Source organism: Orcinus orca, chromosome 3 (genome assembly GCF_937001465.1).
Source record: "Orcinus orca chromosome 3, mOrcOrc1.1, whole genome shotgun sequence".
In the NCBI taxonomy this organism is placed as follows: domain Eukaryota; kingdom Metazoa; phylum Chordata; class Mammalia; order Artiodactyla; family Delphinidae; genus Orcinus; species Orcinus orca.
In genome coordinates, this window is record NC_064561.1 from 60,077,988 (window position 1) to 60,098,138 (window position 20,151).

Genomic DNA, 20,151 nt, shown 5'->3' on the forward strand with positions numbered 1-20,151 from the left:
GTTCAGGCCATGTTTGGGAGGTAGGAATGACCAGATGTGGACACAGACTGAACACAGGAGAGTGAAGGAAAGGGAAATGCAGATGGGGGCTACTTTCTGACTACTAACTTATGTTCCTGGGTAGATGGAGTTTCTAGCAATCAACTGGGACCACAGAGTAGAAGAAGGTTTTTTTTCTTTTAAAAAGAATAAGTTTATTAAATTTTAGTTTGAATTTGAAGTGCCTTGGAATATCCAGGTGGGCAACTTAGCAAATGGTCATAAAAATGAAAGTAAGAGAGATCTTCATAAAGAAAAAGAGAGTGGGTTTTTTAATTAATGAATTGATTCAGCAAGTATCTTTTAAGCACTGACAATGTACTAGGCACTGTGCTTTGCCTTCTATGAATGATTTGCTAGGCTGATTTCTTCCAGAGAAATGAAGAAAAATCTGCTCTCAAGTGAAGAAATGTTAGCATTATCCAATTTCTCACCTTTCTTTCTCACGCAGGAGACCCCCATCATAACAGAGGAAAGGTCTTGAGTAGCCATTTAGGGTCAATGTGTGACCTTTCAGTAATTATCCCTTAGCTGGGTGGGTATATAGACTGACCTTACTGATAGAGAGCTCATGCTGTTGACTAGATGTCCTCCACTGGAACAGGCATGTCCCATATGTCACAACAATCTCTGGAACAGTCCAGCCTCCCAGGGTACCTTCCTTTGGCTGGAAAAGCTACCCAGAGCTGGGACCAGTTATCCAGAACTGCTTTCCTTTGGTCTATGTCCCACCCCCTACTAACAGATTCCCCTGGAAGTGAAACTGACCTCTAGGAGATGGGGGTAGGACATTGTTTGCCCAACTGTAACCAACAGGATATGATCTCACCCTCTGGGAATGGGTCAGCTGGGGAAATAAGGACACCAAGCAGGATTTTGCTCACTTCAAGAGTACTTTACAGCATGGCATTGTTAATCAACTGCTAACACCAGACAGGACTGTCTCCTATGATGAACAGATATGCTGCGGTTTCCTCAGATCTGTGTTTGATGTTATATGGATCATCTACTAGACTAGGGTTAAAAAATTCAAACGCCCATATATAAAGTAGATAAACAATAAGGATTTACTGTATAGCACAGGGAACCATACTCAATATCTTATAATAACTTATAATGGAAAAAAAAAAGAAAAAAATATATACACGAATCACTTTGCTGTATACCTGAAACTAACACAATACTGTAAATCAATTATACTTCAATTCAAAATAAATTCAAATGCCTACAGTGGCAAGGTAACAGAAAAACATTAAGCTGTCCTTGTGCAATGTAATAGGAAGTGGTGGCAACTGTGGCTCTCTAGAGACCAGTACATGCCCCCCTGAACGCAGGCAATTCTACTTACTGTTGTCTGTTATGTAGGAACATAGAGGCAGGGATGCAAGGTCTTTCAACTGTTTTTAAAGAGAAGCTAGAAATCCCAATTTTGATTTCTGAGTGTTTGCAAATAATTCAAACTCACTGAAAAGCTGGTGTAGGGCAAATAAAACACGTCTCATCACGCTGGCCACCAGCTGGCCCATTTTGGCGGACCCGTATGATCCACGAAAGCAAGGACCATGCCTGATATATTTACTGCTGTGTCTCCAGCAACATGCTTGGCACAGAGCTGGTGGTCAGTAAATATCTGTTGAGTGAACAAATGAACAATCCAATTCTTATTATCCATGCTGGACGTTCCCAGGAAGTAGGTAGATTGAAAAACACTACCACGACTGTAAATTCCATTTCACTGTTGAAATGCTACACTTGTGCATAATGACCAGAATAGGGGTAAGGTGGGGAGTGTGTTTTCTGCAGACAGACTGACTGTGGAACACTGAGTCAGCACGGTCCTCTTTTCTGGGCACCTCCTACGTGTGAACACTCCCCTTCAAGTTCTCAGGGGCAGGCTCCACCTCTGCTGGTCAGAGCTGGTAAAATGAGGGTTTAAGCATCAAGACTAGGTGGATAACCAATTATCAGCATCCTACACTAGCCCTGGGGAGTGGCCGGTACTCAGGAAAACTGATCCACAGGGAAATATTTTCCTTGAGGAGTCATTTACTTAACAAACACTACGTTATGGATTTAATTGTGTCCCCTCAAATTTGTATAGAGATGTCCTAAGCCCTAGTACTGCAGAATGTGACCTTATTTGGATATGTGGTCTTTACAGAGGTAATCAAGTTAAAATGATGTCATTAGGGTGGGCCCTCATCCAGTAAGACTGGTGTCCTTATCAAAAGGGGAAATCTGGACACAGAGATATGCATAGACAGAAAACGAATGTCAAGAGACAACAGAGGGAAGATGGCCACCCACAACCAAGGAGAGGGGCCTGGAGCAGATCCTTTCCTCATGGCCCTCAGAAGGAACCAACCCTGCTGACACTTTGATTTTGGACTTTCAGCTCCAGAACTGTGAGACAATACATTTCTGTCATTTAAGCCACCCAGTTTGTAGTACTTTTGTGTTACGGCAGCTCTGGCAAACTAATATACACTATTTTTATTCGTTTTATAAACATTTGCTATATGCCAGGCACCATTTTAAGCAATTCACAACTCAACTTATTTATTCTTTATAACAACTTTGTGAGAGAGGCACTATTACTACACCCCCTGTGATTATCATTCGAGATGAGGATCAGAGGTACAGAGAAGGTAAGTGACTTGCCCAAGCACACACAGCAAGGAAAGGGCAGGGCTGGAAGGCGAACCCAGCTGTGCCCTTTAAAAACAATTTAACTGGCGAAACACCCAACAAGTAAGAGGTACTCACACACTTCTGGTTGTTTTCTGTTCTTTACAACAGTACTGGCTAATGCCGGGTATTAGCCAGTTGTTGACATTCACGGACACCAGATGTTATCTCAGTCAGATAAAGCTTTTGCCAGATAGGAGTGTTGGCGTTCAGAACTGATATCACTTCCTTTATGCAACGCAAGTACTCTTGAAATCACATTGTGATTTGCAGAGATGTGTTATACTCATTTTGGACTGTTTTAACCTTGTTCCTTATATTATTCCTCTAACCATCCCTTAGCCTTAAGTGGTCATTTGTCAACAAGTGCTCCATTCATTTGGGAAGCACTGTTTAAAAACAAATCTCTATTCTTATGAAGTATACAATCATCTCTATTTCATCTGTTTTGCAAATTTAGAATTTCTTTAAAGAGTATCCTCCTGTGTTTGTGTTTACAATGGACCCTTTCCTCTAGGAATTCTTAGCGTTCCTGACCTGGGCAATGACATTAGCAGAGGAAGGTCATCGTGCTCCTAGTGCTGGGTGTCTTCAATGCTGAAATCCCTTGCCTCCCCAGATCCACTCTGCTCCCTCTCTACCCTGGGAGGCTGACCATGGTGGGCCCATCAAGCCAGAGCCTTCCTTGCCCTCTGGCTCCTGGTTGGATCGGGTACCATAGGAAATCCAAGGGAGGAAGGAGAGAGAGGTCAGGATATTTATTCCCCTGGTTCCTTCCTTGGGGTGTTGCCATGAGCTGGCTGCCTTCCGGGAGCCAGAGGCCACTGCTCCTACCAGGCAGTCCCTCCCCTACAGCTTACTGGGTCTCTGGCTTCCTTTTTTTTTTTTTTCCTTTTTAGGTCTGGGGGCAGGTGTGGTAAGAGTGGTAATGGGTCGCTGTTACTAGCCTCCCAGTCTTGGGCCATCCTGGCTTCTCCTTGTTTGTTTCTCTACACCCTTCTCACACACTTGCAAAGACTCCTGTTTAACTCCCCTCAAATTGCACATCTGTTCCCTGCCAGGACCCTAAGACAGACTCCTCTTCTCTTTCACCCTATAACTCGATCAGGTGCAAGGCCATGCAGACTTTATTTTCTAAAGCATCTTTCCACTTATTTCTATTCTTACAGCCACCCAAATCCTGGCCATCAGACCTTTTCTGAACTAGGCTAATTGTCTCTCATCTAGGATCTAACTTCCTGCCTTGCCCTTTTAGACTCATGCCATATACAATACCAGGTTAATCATCTTCCTGAAGGCTTCCTGAAAGCCGTGGCTCTCTTAGGTACAGAACCCAGTGCTGGCCACAATACCAGCAAAACAGGCTAATTTTCAACTAGAGGGTTTGGCTCTTATGACACCATCATTTCAGAACTTTGTTCTACTCAATGGCCAACTCAACTTAAGATTCAACTTCATTCCCTGAGACCCACCACCACTGAGTTTCTCATGTTATTTCACTTAATCGTCACAACAACCCAACTGGCACTACTGCCAACATTTTATAATGGTAAAAATTCAGGTTGAGACATGATCTATCCTGTCCAATATTATAGAGAGACTACATGACAGATCTTAAATTTGAACTCAGGAATCCATACCCCAAAGCTTGGGCTTTTACTGCCCCAGTGTGCTGTCTGCTATCCCATGACATCTTTGTGAGCGTTATATGACCCCTTAATGCTCTCTGCAACAAAACAAAGTCTACTCCATAAAGGTAGGTTGTTGGCATGTCAATCCATGATAACAACCAAGGAAGGGGCCATCAGAAGAAGCCAATGAAATGAGGGAGAATGTCTCTTGGTACCACTGTACATGGTATGCAGGACGCTCTCCAACCTCAAGGATGAGCCAGCGCTGGCTCTGTGCCTAGGAAAGCCACAGGCTTCAGGAGCTCTGGGAGTTCCAACCCAAGCAAAGCACAGCATTTTACGACACACAGAATTGACTCTGGTGCTCAGGGCCTCTGATGCTCTGGGGTCAACTCGGTCTCCCCTGGCTTTGATTCCCAGGTCTTGGGAACTCCTGGGGCCAACAGGGAATGGGAGACACTGACAGGGAATAACCAAAGACTTACTGTTGCCTAAGAAAATGCACATTAGGTAGTGAGGCCCTCATGGCTCTGGGGATTATGTGAGAGCAAGGGGTCTGGGGTCAGCTCTTTTCTTGCTCTGTAGGTTCCGGAAAATGAGACCCAGGGGTGAGTGTGTGATGACACAGACAAAGCTCTGAAGGAACAGGGCCAAGGTGCACAGAGGAGAACGTCATCAGGGACTGTTAGCTGGACTGGGGCTGGGAAGGTAAGGAGGGGCCATCCTGGGTGAGCAGGGGTGGTGGGCAGAGGGGCTGGTGCTGGTGGCAGGGAACTTTCCAGGAGGGAATTGAAGGAGGCAAACATGACAGGAACATGGAGACTGTAGAGGCACATGTGGATGAGGTTGGGCTGTGAGCAAGGCTGGGCCACAGGGGACCCTCCAGGCCTTGCTGAGGGGTTTCCTCTTGCATCTTAAGAGCAATGGGATCTGCATTTTAAGCGAAGTGTGATGCGGAGGGTGGATGAGGAGACTGAAGGGGGCTGGAGTAGGTGAAGGGAGACCAGTTAGGAGGCTGCCTCAGCAGGTTGGAGTCAAATAACAGATCCCTGGAATTAGGTTGGGTGTGCAGGGGGAAGGAAAGGTTGGACAGTAGACACACCCCACAGAGGCCAAGGTACAAATGATGACTCTGTTTTCCCAGAAGCCCTTGGTCCAGGGGAGGTACCATCTCAGTACTAGCCCTGGGTGGCCTGCTCATGCCTTTGGTGTCTTGTTCTCTCTGCAAGGAGCCCTCCTCCCCTTTTCCTTACTGGCTCAGAAGGCTGGAGCCCACCTGTTGCATTCTGCCAGGTCTGGACCACCATCCCACTCTACATCTCCAAAATTACCCATTTCTCTCACAGCCCTGCTTTGTGGTGTGCTAAAGCTCAGCTAGAATTCAGAAGAAAGAATTCTGATGAAACTAAAATGTACTCTGAGGAGTCACTGACTTGGCACTCCCCTGTTTTTGCCATCTGAGACGTGTTTCTTATTAATAAAAAAAAAATTACAGGGGCTTCCCTGGTGGCACAGTGGTTAAGAATCTGCCTGCCAATGCAAGGGACACAGGTTCGAGCCCTGGTCCGGGAAGATCCCACATGCCACGAAGCAACTAAGCCCGTGTGCCACAACTACTGAGCCTGTGCTCTAGAGCCCGCGAGCCACAACTACTGAAGCCCACGAGCCACAACTACTGAAAGCCTGCGCACCTAGAGCCCATGCTCTGCAACAAGAGAAGCCACTGCAATGAGAGGGCCGTGCACCACAACGAGGAGTGGCCCCCACTCGCCACAACTAGAGAGAGCCCGTGCACAGCAGTGAAGACCCAGAGCAGCCAAAAATAATAAATAAATAAATAATAAATTAAAAAAAAATTTTACATATACTTACAAAGCAATCTCTCACAATCCTGTTTAATCCTCAAGATCACACTTCCACATTCCTTTCAATTTATGACAAAGATGTGACATCCGAGAGGTTGAATGACCTGCTCGCTAATTTCATCAAGTCAACAATGACAAGAACCACACTGACTACTGCAGTGACAATGACAGCCTGGCCACCATCGCTGACATGATGCCAGCTATGTCCCGGTTACCACTCTCTGAACTTTACACGACACATGAACAATTATCTCCATTCCACTCTGAGGTAGGTCCCATCATTCCCATTTTGCAGATGACACAACCATGCTGAGGAACACACAGTTAATAAGTGAAAACAGGAGAACTAGAACCTGGGCCCACCTGATTGCAGGACCCACCTGATTGCAGGGCCCGAGCTATATCAACTCTTATGAGCTGTAAGACTGTAGCCGAGGCTCCTCTTCTCCAGATGAAGTGATTAGCAATGTAATAATAAGCGCATGCTTTGCCCCCACCTCAATGGTGACATCTGAACTGTTGGTTAGGCATGGCACACACTGTCAAAAATGCTATGCATCCAAGTACGTTTCAAAGTCCAACAATCACCTGCACTACTTGAAGAAGTTATTGAACATTAGCTAAAAGGTTTCACCTGTAAAACTGGAGCAATAATGCCCATCTCACAGGTTGGATGTGAGAGCCTGGGTAGATGGTGCAGGTGAAATGCATAGCCCAGTGGCTGGTAAAGAGTGAGGACTCAGTAAGTGGAAGTGAAAGAAAAACCGAGGAACAGTTTCTCTTAGGTTCAATTTCAGGCATGATGAGGACTGAGTTAAGAATTTCACATCCTAAAGGGGAGAGCATTTTTGCTTACATCAGGTCCCTCCAAGGACCTCATGCCAACGTTCTGTCCCTGTGACCTTATGACCCTGTCACTCCTTCACTCCTGCAATGTCTGATTTCTACCCTCTCCTTTTGCAGACTCCCAGGGTGGGGAGGAACCTCAATGATGATGAAGCCCAGCCTCTAAGCCTGAGCGTGAGTTTCTCCAGTGTGCCCCCAGGCAGCCCTTTAGAGAAGCACTTCCTCTTAGGGAACCTCAGGAGCCCCCAAGACTGTCCAAGTCGCTCTGTTTATTTTCCACCACTCCCAGAAAATAAACACACTCTCCCCACTTAGAAAAAGTATATGAGGCTGGAATGGCATTTTTGTTAGTCCTCTTCTTCTGCAGTATTCAATTCTATTGGTTGTTATTTGAAAATTTAAAAGAAGTAAAATCTGTTTCCTTCTTTCAGGAATACTCAGTGTTGCTAATGGGACAAGAGTTCCTTATGATTCCAAAGAGAGAAAAGGGCAGGGTCTGTTGCTTGTTACCTTATTTCTTAGTTCCTTGAAAAATAAATGAGCCACCTTTCTCTTCTGTCATTTAGTGAGAAAGAACTCCCATAAAAAATTTTTTCCCCTGGAGACAGTGAGAAGCGACAGGCAATTCACATCCTTACTTGTCTGAGAGCACACAGATGCAAATATGTGGCCCATTAGGTGATCAGTTCTACCTAATTTTTGCTCTTTTCCTGAGCCTGGTGTGAAGCCGCGGCCCTGTTCCAGATTGTCAAAATCAAGAGGCAAAATTCTTGGGCTGTAAGAGGCAGAGGGAGTCCAGCTACACTCGCTTGCTTAGCATAGCTATGTAATACACAAAGGAAGACAGCAGAGAGATGAGTCATACAAATACATAGTAAATAAATATATTTCATTTCCATCTCCCTGGCTTTCGCTTTGTTTTCCCCCCTTCCATGCCATAAGCCTTAAAATGGAGGGAGGGTGAGGAAACTGGGTTTGGTCTGGGCACAGCCTCAGAAGGTATTGATTTCTATGGCCTTGCTTCTCAGCTCTAGCTTTTTTAGAAGAAACTTGCAGATTCTTAGATTAGAAGGACCTCTAATTCAACCCTTCTCATTTCACAGATGAGCAATTTGGGATCCAGAGAGGAGATGGCAAAGTCATAGACCCAGGGAAGTGAATGTTCCTAGGGGTTCTCTGGTTTAACAACCCCGCCTGCTGCTAAATAACCCAGACAAGCAAAGCTGGCCGGGAGGCAGGAGGGGGGACTTGAACCCCGACCTCCTTCCAGGTGGCACCCATGCCACCCGCCCCAGCAGGTGCCCATGGTCAAAGGTACTATATTGAGGAGAAAGGGATTGGGCCTCGTATTTCTTACTGCATTTCTCAGCAGCTGAGGCTCAGCCCAGCAGCAAAATGTCTGGTGCTGGCTCTGCAGAGCAGTTGCTGCTTCTGGGATGTTAAGAGACCTTGGCCGAAGGGCTTGTCTCTTTTCTCTCATTCTCATGATGGCTAAAGAGCCTGCAGGTGTGTGAAAAAAATCAGCCCTGTGCCCCTGGGGCTGCCTGCACACAAGAGCAGGATATTTCACAATCTCCAGACCCAAAGGTGGCTTCCTGATGATTTGTTTATCAAACTGCTCGTTCCTATCCCACGGCCTGCCCACATCCACTCACCCACCCACCAGCCCGAGGCCAGCCTCCCTGCTCCTCCCGGCTCCAGGACAAGCAGGGCCTTCCTTGGCTTTCCAGCTGTGAGCCCAGAGGTCTCCTCAGAGCCCCCCGAGTCAGACAATGGCCACACTACTGCTTCCGAGGCCTTGCCAGGCATTGCTAGAAGGAGACAAGCAGCCTTCCCCACACAGACAAGTGGCGCTGCCAATAAAACATGAGCACATCATCATGAAAAGCCGGAGCCACATCCCTGTGCCCAGGAGGGAGCACAGAAAGGACCAAAGAGGAGTCTGGGGGCCATGTGTCCCCCCGTGCCAGGCTTCTTCCTCCTTCCAGGCAGCCCCAGCGCCGGCTCCTGCACCTCCCGCCCCCACCCTGTTCCCATGGCAAAGAAGAGGAGGACCCACTTACTGCTCGTGTTCATGGTGATGCCTTCGCACTGGGTCTTTCAATACGGAGACTCCAGATGCTTTTTAAATCTTGCGATCTTCCGACCTCACTCATCACCTGGGGGTGAAAAGGGCAGTCCAGTGTCAGCTCTGTATCCTCAGGTGCTCTCTTCTGCTGTCCCCCTGTCAGTCTGGGCTGTAGCCCCCGGCCTTGAAGGCGAGGGGGCTAATAGGCGCAGGTGAGAGCAGCAAGGAGGAGGAGGCAGAGAGGACGCGGGAGCCGGGTCCGTCCGCTCCTGGGACCCGACTGCCGGGCAGAAGCAGGGCTGGCAGCGCCTGCTCGCGCGCACCCCGACTATTGCAGCCCAGCGGCTCGGGAGCCCAAAGGGGGTGTGGACCACAGGGAGGCAGGGCGGGGGCAGCGCGCGGGGCGCCGGGCTCCGCTGGACAGGGCGTCCCCACCCGGGCGCCGCGAGCAGCGACCCGCCCCAGGACCCACCTCTCGGCCAGCGTCGGGAGCCAGAGGCCCCTGCCCGGGCCCCTGCGACCGGTTCATGAATCCTGGTCCTCGTCTGGGGTCTCGAATTCCAAGGCGAGCAAAGCGAAATAGAAGAGCTCGACATCCATGATGCCGGCTCTCGGGGTGGCTGCGCAGGGGGCGCGGCCGCTCGCTGCTGCCACCTGCTGGACGCGTAGGCGCGTGTCCAGGCCCCGCCCCGCCCGGGCTTCTCCCTGGGTGCTGGGCTGTGAAGGGGGACCGATGGGACCCTGTGTCCTGCGGCCAACAAGGGGGTGCTTGAGCGCTGCTTCCCTTCCTTGATTCTGGGTTCTCAGGACTAGACCATGATAGGAGAACAGACCCTTCATCGGGAGGGGCTGTGAAGAAAGGATTGGCTTTGCAGGAAGCCAGTGTTCACTTCCAACTCTGCTTCTCACCAGCTGGGTGTAGTCTGGTCTTGAGCAGGTGACTGCTGTCTCTGCCTCTTCGTCCCCAAGTGTAGAAGGTGGCGACTGGACACGTGGATAAGAGATTAGGGGTTCCTCCAGTCTGCTAACTTCTGTCCCTACCTCCCCCTTCATACCCCTTATCACTGACCCATTTGTTACAATATTTTTAATCATCCCTCCTCTCCATGAGAATATTAGCTCCATCAAAGTATGGGTCTTGTCAGTTGGCATCACTGCCAGGCCCTCAATACCTAGAAGAGCACCTGGCACATAGTGGGTATCAATAAATATTTGTTGACAGAATGCCCCAGGTCTCTCCTGGATCTAATATCGTGCAGCCCTCAAGAGTAGAAGCTCCAGGAACGCCCGCCTTGAAACACCTCCCTGTCTGAGGCAAACAGCAGGTGAGTACCCTCATGACTCAACCTCACTGGTTCACCCAGTTTTGTATGGCCAAAAGTTTTCTTTTTCCTGGAATCAGTTTTTGTAGGTGTGTATTAAAGAGACCTAAATTCTCATTCTCTTGGTCATGGTGAATTCAGTGAGGTGAGATTTTTTACATTCCCCTGACTACTTGCCCTGTCACCTTCTGAACCTAGTTCGTCGTCACAGAACCATGATTTTGGAGTGTAGAAGAACAAGACTGAAAGGACACATAATCCCTGTCTATACCATGTCTCTGGTTAGAGCACGCGTAGAATAAAAAAGCTGTGAACACTCACAACCCCAATTTGTAGACAAGGAAACAGTGGGTCAGAGAGGCTGAGCCACCTGCTCTCAGACACACAACATGTGGTGGCAGAACTGGACTAGAGCTTCTCGTTTGTAGGTTGGTCCCTTGTGAGAGTGAGTCACTGCATCAGAGTCTGAGAGGCCAGGGTAAGGGTAGGTGGCCACCCTCTTAAAACTGGGGAAAGAACATCTTTTAGGTAAATACAATGTTTCTACCTTACACAGGGTGAAAAACTTTGATATGGCTCAGGACTCCAAGATGTGACAGCCATTAAAGGATCTTTAGATAAATTGAAGGGTAATGGTTGAAACACGTTTTGATAGCTTATTAGGAGTTGTTGCCAATGGAGGGGGAACCTCCTCACAATTTTGTTTGTATAATAATCACCTGAGAGATCTGCAAAAATGGCTCCTGGTTCCCTTGCTCTGCATTTGAAACAAGCATCCCAGGTGATTCACCACTCTTTGCTACTGAAAAGGCCTAGAATAACTTTGAAAACATAGTAGTGCTTAATACATACTTAAATGATTCCCAAAGATCTCTTTAGAGACCCCCTACATTTTCAGATTGAGATTCTTTCTTCAATTCCCAAGTTACATGTAACTTGCTAGGTTCTAATTTTTTTTCCCCCTGGGAGAAAGTTCAGGTAAATTTAATATGTAAAATTAAGACTTTTCAGTGAACATATTTAGTTATCACCCAAAACCTCAATGTTCAGAACTTCTCAGATTTCAGGTTTACATAGTCAAATAAAAGCATATCATTCATTCAGCAGTCATTTATTGTGTGTCTACTCGGTGCTAGGCCCTGTGCTGACAGCTGGGGATACAAGAAGACAGACAAGGACCCTGGCCTCCTGGAGCATAAATCTCCAGGAGGGAGGAGTGAGGATAGACGGTAACTAACTAAGCCAAGTGTGAATTAGGTAAACAAGACGGTGGCTTGGTTAAGAGCTCAGGAGCAGTTTCCAGCCTGGCTGATTTTCAGTCTTAGCTCCATCGTTTACTAGCAAGAGACTCAGCCTCTGTAAGCCTCAAATTCTTCATCTGTAAAATGGTTATAATATGGTACCTACCTCATGGATTGTGGTGTGTATGATAATATTCAGTGTAATGCTTGGCAAATGAAGACGATGTATGCTAATTATTAATATCATCCCTCATTTATACCTACCCTCAGAGACAGTCCTGTCATTTTCTACTGATGTAGAACTTTTGGGCTTTTCCATAGAGTGGTGGCCATGAAAATATGCCTCAGGATTTTCCAATTACAGGGGGCTTAACTGACCAGTTCTTCTTGTCTAGGGTTCTTTTAATACTACATCCAGCTGGGTGCTGATGAATTCAGCTCTTTGGAGAGACCATTGGTCCAGTCTAAAAGCTCCAATTAGCTTCTGTTGGGGAAACAATCTTATCTTCCCTGCGCAGTTATTAGGATAGGAAGAAAAGGGTTAAAAGAGGCTAAAAAAGCAATACCCGTGAGGATGTCCACAACAATCAGAGGCAGCCGGGAAGGACGCAGGAGGAAGCTGGGGGTGGGATCCTTGGTGGAATCAGCTGTGAAAATCATCAGGAAAGCAGAGTCTTGGCTCTGCCCTCACAAGAGAATGGAGCTGAGAACCGCAGAGCAGAGGGTCCCTTTGTTTGGAAGTTTGTTTTGAACTTTATGACTCCAGAATGGAGATAAACAAGTCTCACTCAGGCGAATGCTCCTGGTGTTGGAAAACCAGGTGGCAAAACCATTGGGAGACAGATAATGGGAAAGAGGAAAACTTGGGGGCTTCACCCAGGCCGCTGCCCCCACTATGCTTCTCTTCTCCTCAAAGAGCCCCCTTCTTTCCTGACTTCCTGTCCCTAACTGGGGTGGTCCCTGGCTCTCCTCTCCACTTTCTGCCCCCTTATTGCTATAATTGCCTAACACGGCCCTAGGCCCCAACTTTTCTTTCCAGTTGCGTTTCTCTTGTTCCCATCCAGCTCCATCCTATACTTCTGTCCTCCACATCAGCCTGCCCCCCTCACCCCACTCCTGTGCTGCTCCTGGCCATTCATGAGTACACTCTCATCCATCCTCATTTTGAATACAAAAATCCTTCTGGCCTATGCGAGGTGGGAACAGTGGGCAGAGATAGATACTTGTGATCTGACAGTTTCTACTTACCATCCCTAGACTATTTGAATATCCCTCCAAGAGGGAGTACTATACTTATTTTTATTTGAAAAATAATATGTAGTTTTTAATGACATAAGACAGATCTATATGCAGTAGTGAGGGAAGATTTTCACTGTATATGATTAAGTAAGAAAAGAAAATTGCAGAAAAATATATACAGTATGTCCTTCTTTAGGATAATGTATATATGTGGGTATATTGTATTATATATGATATAATACATATATAATACAGAGAACATACAGCATATACAAAATATATCATGTAAAATAGTTAAAACATTTTTTCCACAAATGGGATCCTATATAGGTGCTACGTATACATAGATCTATAATGCATAGAGAAAGACCTGGAAGGGCACACTCCTAATTACCAGGCCCTCGGTTCAGGTGAGATTTTGGATTATGTAGGTTTAACAAAATCATTTGGACACGTGTAAGACGAGAGATTTTGGCAGTAATTTATGTAAAGAACTAAGGTATGCCTTCCTTTTTTAGTTCATTCATTCATTTGTTCATTTATTCAACAACTTCTGATTGAGTGTTTCTTCCATGCCAAGCACCGTGTGGCCAGGAACAGTGGGGAGGACACAATACATAAACACACAGACTTATTATTGCAATCTGCAAAGTAAGAGAAGAGGGGGCAATCATGGACACTAAGGGATGGGTGTCTCCCTAACAGGTGACATTTGAGCTGAGGCTAAAGAGGAAGGAACCACCATCATGATTTGGTGTAGGGCTGGGGGAAGGAGAGGGTGCAGAATTAAGCGGCAAAAGAGAATCACAGGTCCGTGGGGGAGGCAGGACAGGACACAAGTGATGGGTCTCAAGGCTTCTTTGTGGAAGAGCTGAGTGGAATGCAAATAGTCAAGACCACGTTCAGGATTAATGGACCTGGAACGGAAGTGGCTCCCCTGGGCTGGGAGGTTGGAGGGCCTGGTTACAGTCCTGATGCAGCAGGATGTGAATTAGCCTGGAGGCGGTGGAATAAAATGGTGTGAATTAGAGTCCTGACTCTGCTCTTCACAGCTGTGTGACCTTAGGGAAGTGACTTAACCTCTCTAGGCCATAGCTTCTTAGCATGTAAAGCTGAGATTATAGCAATACCTCCCTCACTGAGAGCATCAACAGCAATGACAGATATAACGACTTAGCACCATGTCAGGCATCCAGTACATGCTCATACACCTGGCTCTTATTTGCTTTGGAACAACCAGACTGACTGGTAAGGTGACACTCTCTGGGCCAGAGTTTCTACATTTACAAATGGAAGACTGGACCACATGAGTTCTGAGGTTCCTTTCACTCTAATGCTATTGGTTCTAAGCATTTGAGTGTCCTGTGGTTGGAGTTTGGCAGAAGGTCTGACCATGTTCTAGGCTGGTGCAGGGACCCTTGATCCCCCAGGTTTGTGATGAGACCCAGGTCTGAGTGAAGAGTCATCTTCCCCCCAGGAGAGGTGTGGTAATTCCTAACCCCATGTCTGCACCTCTTTTCTTCCTGGGGAAGCTCCCAAAACTAAGTGGAATTGGCAGGACACAGGCCTGTTTTTCTGGTTGAGACAGCTTTGTGATGGGGGCCATGCTTTTCCTCTTGTTCCTCATATTGTTTTGTGGAGAAATGTTAAAAAAAAAAAAAATCAAAGGGGTTCCTGAGGTCTTTGGGAAGCTTCGGGGGGGGGGGGAACAAAGGAACTGGCTTTGAGATCAGAGTGTCGGGGGCTGCAGCGCTGGCTGCGGGGGGCTCCGGGCAGACGGTCCCACTGCAGGGTTCTGCTGAGGACTCAAGCTCACATCCGACCGCAGCTTGAACCTCCTTCCTGACAGCCACCCTGCCGGCAGAAGCAAGGAGCTGGGGTGGAGCCAGCTCCGGATGGGAATCTGGGAGACATGAGAGCTGGACTCAGGCCTGCCGTTCCCTTGGCCAGCCTTCTCTGGGCTCAGTTTCCGTGTTGGTACAACCTAAAAGAGACCTCAGTGAACCTATCCTACTCTTCCACTTTACGGATTAAGAGATTGTCTTACCCAATTATTATTCACCAATAATTTCTCTTCTGCCTACGGTTCTGCTGGTAGTGCCCTCTTCTGCTGTGCTTCCCTTAGATAAAGTCAGTCATTTCCTTAAGATTCCCTCAAGTCTCATCTTCTCCTGGAAGTCACCCTCTGGGCTCAGATCAGTCATTAAGGGGGCCCCCTTATCTTAGACCCTCCCTCCCTTTGGCTCCCAGCACAGAGGGATTCCTTGGCCTTTCAGTGAGTTTGTCCATCTTGGAAACTGCACACATGCTGTTTGTTCCCTATACCTGGTTTGCTTTTCTCCCGTTTCTTTGCAAAGCTAGAATCTCCTCATCCCCTAGGTCTTAGCTTAATTGCCACTTCCCTAGAGAGGCCTTCCGTGACCAGCTAGCTAAAGTATCCCAGAAAGTATCTTTAATTAATGGGTGGAGTAAAAGCCTCTCAGACAACATGGACTTATTCACCCCTTCTTAGAGCTCAGTTACATTAGCTCCCATGGCCTCTTCCCCCAAATTTGGTTCTCTTCTCTCTTTATTCACTTGGCTCTTTAAGAGCTAAATTCCATTTTTAAAAAAAAAGAATGTCTATATGTGTATAACTGAGTCACTTTGCTGTACAGCAGAGATTGGCACTACATAGTAAATCAACTATACTTCAATTTAAAAAATAAATATCTTTTTAAAAAAGAACTGAATTCTATCTCTGAATATGGTCTTCCACTAAACCCTTTAGAATCTGCTGAGGATGCATGCCCTTCCCAGAATTAAGGATTACAAATGGGTCTTCACAGCTACACAGCTGGGAAGAACAATGCTACCCTGTGCACAAGAAAAGGACTGGGAATCAGAAGACCTGGGTTCCAGGTTTGCTCTCACATCCTAGCTATGTGACCTTGGGCAACTAATTAATTCTTGTTGTCTCAGCCTCCTCAGCTATAATGAATAACAGCGTCCATTAAACATTATTATATGTATTATAATCCTCCCTTTCCTGTGTGTATCTCAAAGTTGTTCCAGGAATGAAATGAGAAACTGTGTGCTTTGTAAATTAAAGTGTATGCAGAGTAAGTAGTGATTATTTTTCCCTCATCTCATTATAACTTAGCGATTCGAGCTCAGTTATTTACTCAGAATTTGCAAAAGGTGACATCATATCCCTTGATATCCAGGAAGGCCACGGAAAAGGGCAAGCAGAACGCAGCAGTATGTGTGCACTAGACATTTCCCCAGGAACACCATTAGAGTGCATGCCACTGCCTGGAGTGATACATTGCAATCCATGGGCCTCCTGCAACACCTTATAACCTCTGAAAGGGAATCAAACCTCTACTTGTGAGAGAAACCTACAGGTTCACTACCTGGGATCATCAAGGTTTAGATCGCTATTACAAAAATAAGTTCCTCCTCCTATGGAGTCCCAAAGGCGGTGGGAATTGCCTAACGTCATGCAGTGAACTAACGGTGAGGAAAGGTCTCCGGGGTCTAGATGACCACTAGATTGCTAGAAATTCTCATGACTGATTTTCTTCCATTTGGGAATTGCATCTAAGAGTAAAGTCCTCCTTCTGTCATAGAGGAATGCCCACAAAGGGGACAGAAAGGAAATCCCATTGCAGCATTATTTCATTTGTAATACAAAGAGAACGGGAAACAGTTTAAATGACAATCCATAGGGAGGTTGTGGCATATCATACCAAGGAAAATTACACAGCAATTAGCAAAAATGAGGTGGGTGTTTATATAACCTGAATAGCTATTCAAGACCTATTTTCTGGTGGGGGGCAAAAACAAATTGCAGAGCCACTACATACAGTATGCTACAATTTATTAAGATGAACCCATAAAAATCCCACTATCTTTTTCCAGGAGTAAACACATATGCATTTTAAGGCATAAGAAATGGTCTGGAAGGCTTCCCACTTAACCGATAATAACAGCATTCAGCTCTAGGTGGGACAGAGGTGCAGGGCTGACAAGATGACCAGGATTGGAGTAGAGGAGTTTAGGGGACATGAGCCTTAGGGACCATGTTTTATTTTATTTCATTTCTTTCTTTTTTTTCTTTTTAAAGAAACGTATTCATGAGTTCCTGTATGATTAAAAATTAATAATAATGATTAAAAAACTTATCTTCAGGGTCTATTGAGCCCTTCCTCTGGGTTGGCAGGGCTGATTCATGATTGACTGACGTTGTATGGGTCATGGTGACTAATGGGAAGGGAGGGTCCACTTTCCATCGCCATGCTGTCTGGTCACTCTGCTCCTGGGGGCTCCCTTGGCCTTTGGAGGCCTGTTCCATGCCAGGTCGTGAGAGTGAGCATAGCGTGGCCAGAGTCCAGTGCCGCAGGGTCCTCCTGTAACTGACCTGGTGACTCAACATGATGGGAAGGTCTGCCCATCACAGAACTATAAAAACCGTGAGCCTGGAGGCTCCAGTTCAAATCTCAGCCCTGCTTCCATATTCCAGGGGGATGTCGGGCCAGTACCTGCAGTCCCAGCAGGCTGCCTTGCCCAGGCTCTGACCTTCTCTCCTGGCATCTCCCCCTCACTCACCCTGTTCTACCCACACAGGCTTCCTGTCTGTGCACCCTGCCTCCCACCCTTGCCCTGAGCGTTCATGCTGCTGTTCCTTCTGATCTGAACTTCTTCCCTCCAATGTCCATGTGACTGGACATTCTTGTGCAGTCCGGACTTATCTCTAGTGAAAGTTTCCTCCTCGAGAGGCTTTCCAAGTCATCCTTCCCTGGCAGTCCCTCTCTGTCACAGTGTGCTGTTTTATTTTCCCCAGAGAATGGACACCACTGGAAGTTATGTTGTTCAATTTGTTTGTGCACTTTTACCCACTGTGTCGTCCACTGGAAGCTAGGGGCATTAGGAGCAGGCACCTGTCCTGTCCTCCTCTGGAGCTCATGTACCAAGAATAGTGTCTGGCACATAGTAAGTGCTCAGTAAAGATTATGGGAACGTGCAACCTTTACAAGCCCAGTGAGAAGAGTGCACTTGGAGAAGAAGGACCCAAGTTTCCTTCCAGTCCCCTCCAGTCTGGAGTTGAATCCCTGAGTCAGGCCGGATTGGACAAAGGGACAAGCCCCATGGCTCCTCTTCCCAAGTTGGCCACCACAAGGCTGAAGGTGTGGGGCTTGTGACTTAATGCCCAGATGCTTTAATTTGCTCATCTGGAAGATGAAGGGATTGGACTAGATGCTTCTTTTCAGCTCCAAGCTTTTACTATGCTATAAAATATAAATGGTTTGGGTCCATGTGCTCAAATCAAGATACATGCTTGAATACACTGTCTTTAATATGCCCTTAATATCAATTTAGTGTTGTTTTTTTCCCCATTTTCCTCTTTCTCATAAAAAATGGAATGCAGAGTGTGTGGCAGCATGGTCTCTAGTGCACTGTAATACGGAGCCCTTTATGCAAAATTCATTATTGAATCAAAGGCTGCAGTTTTCTCTCCTCATTTGTTTCTTTGCTCTCCAAACAATTTTCAGCGTTGACATCTTTATTAGTGTCCTTTGGCCTTTTAGCAGAATGAAAATTCTGTGTATCTAGTCATTGAGGCCGTATTTTGAATATGACTAAGTGGCTATACAGAAGAATACGGAATTTTTGTTCCAAAACCCCTCGTTCAGGTACATGGAGTGGGGAGTAAGAAGGGTGAGTCCCTGAATTCCCATGCAGCAGAAAGGAGCTGAGTCAGCTTGGTCTCTGGGGCCAGATCCTGACTTCAGTACTGTGTCTTTACTTCTCATTGGAGAGGTAACTGAGCAAGGTGCCCTTGATTTGGAGGCTGGAGGCCAAAAGCATTATAAAGCTTCCTTTTACTGAGAGACTGCTGTGTGCCAAGCACTGGGCTAAGGGCTTTGCAGACATTATCTCACTTAACTTAAATTTTTCCAAGCGCCCTATGAGGTAGGAATTGTTATTACCCCATTTTTCAGATGGAGAGTTTGAGACTTAGGGTCAATCAAGTGTCTAAGCTCATGTAGGAGTGGAGCTCAGATTGAAACCCAGGCTGTCTGATGCTAGAACCTACAGTCTTTCCCCCTACCGATACTTGTACATGTGTAGTACAGGATTTAATGCATATCATGCAGTGAGGTCTGGCTCTGCTAGGACAAGGTGCAGTTAATAAAAATAATCCCTAACATTCAAGTTTCTAATTAAGATTTTAAAAGTAGCAATGATTTCAAAAAATGATTATGTTTATAACAAAGATACCATTCATTCCTTCTATAAACACACAAGCACTTGCTATGTGCCAGGAGAATATGTATACTTTGCTGCCCCAAATAGAGACAGTTCCTGCCCTCATGGGGCTTATAGTCATTTGACACCTGAGGAAATGAAAGTTGAGACATTTTGCACAACATGTCCATTTTCATCCACCTTGTCAGTGACAGAACTGGCATTCAAACCCAACCATGGGACCCCTTAGCTACTAAATTTCCTGCTCAAAGGAAAGCAAGAACTCTAAGGTGTCCAATTTGAATAACTGCCTATAATCTCTTTCCCCTGATCTGTGGAAATATTCGAATAATTATTCGATAAGTTGCCAAAGATATGGATCAGTATGAGTGGATGGAATAGGGCAGGGTTTCTTCACAGAGGTACCACTGATATTTTGGGCTGGATAATTCTTTTCTATGGGGGCTGTCCTGTGCATTGCAGGATGTGTAGCAGCATCTCTGGCCTCTACCCACTGGAAGGCAGTGGCCAGCTGTGACAACCAAAGATGTCTCCCAATATTATCAAATGTCCCCCTGAAGGCAAAACTGCCCCTGGTTGAGAAATACTGGAATTAGGTAATGAAAAATAAAGCACTCACCAAAAAACCCTCCGTTGCTTCACGCCAATGTAGTGTTACATATATGGGCTGCACATCATATCAGAGGTTAGGACCCCAAATCTCATTTAGTTAAAATAATTCTCGGAATGACTTAGAAGCCTGGGGTTGTGGTACGACCATAGTTTGCTCAGGTGTGATTATTTTTTCTGCAGCTCAAATGCCCTGCCTGTGCTACTCCCCTGCTGGTTAAGTCTTTAATTCTGGCGTGGATCAGAAGATTAAGAAAGGAGAGCTAGTCATTGAAAGATCCCTGAAGTCTATACTCTGTCCCTCATCCCTGTGAAAGGAACCCCTGGGACAGTATTTGCCAAAATTTCAGC

At 46.3% G+C, this 20,151-nt stretch overlaps 1 protein-coding gene and 1 long non-coding RNA gene across 6 annotated transcripts in view; one reads left to right on the forward strand and one right to left on the reverse strand.

Annotated features, from left to right (window-relative positions):
* Window positions 1–20,151, reverse strand: part of ABLIM3 (actin binding LIM protein family member 3) — a 176,385-nt gene that overhangs the window by 132,520 nt on the left and 23,714 nt on the right. For 2 of the 5 annotated variants that reach the window (XR_007476462.1, XR_007476464.1), the window contains one exon: window positions 9,133–9,228. Coding sequence is in view for 1 of the 5 variants with exons in the window: in XM_004280373.4 (XP_004280421.1) it covers window positions 9,133–9,145 (13 nt within the window). In the remaining 4 variants the exon portion in view is untranslated. Of the gene's footprint in view, window positions 1–9,132; window positions 9,229–9,609; window positions 9,788–20,151 lie in introns of those variants that run through there. The other 3 variants (XR_007476465.1, XR_007476466.1, XM_004280373.4) reach the window with 3 other exon arrangements.
* LOC125964012 (uncharacterized) overlaps window positions 1–20,151 on the forward strand; it is a 197,104-nt gene that overhangs the window by 49,458 nt on the left and 127,495 nt on the right. The gene's annotated exons all lie outside the window — the stretch shown is intronic.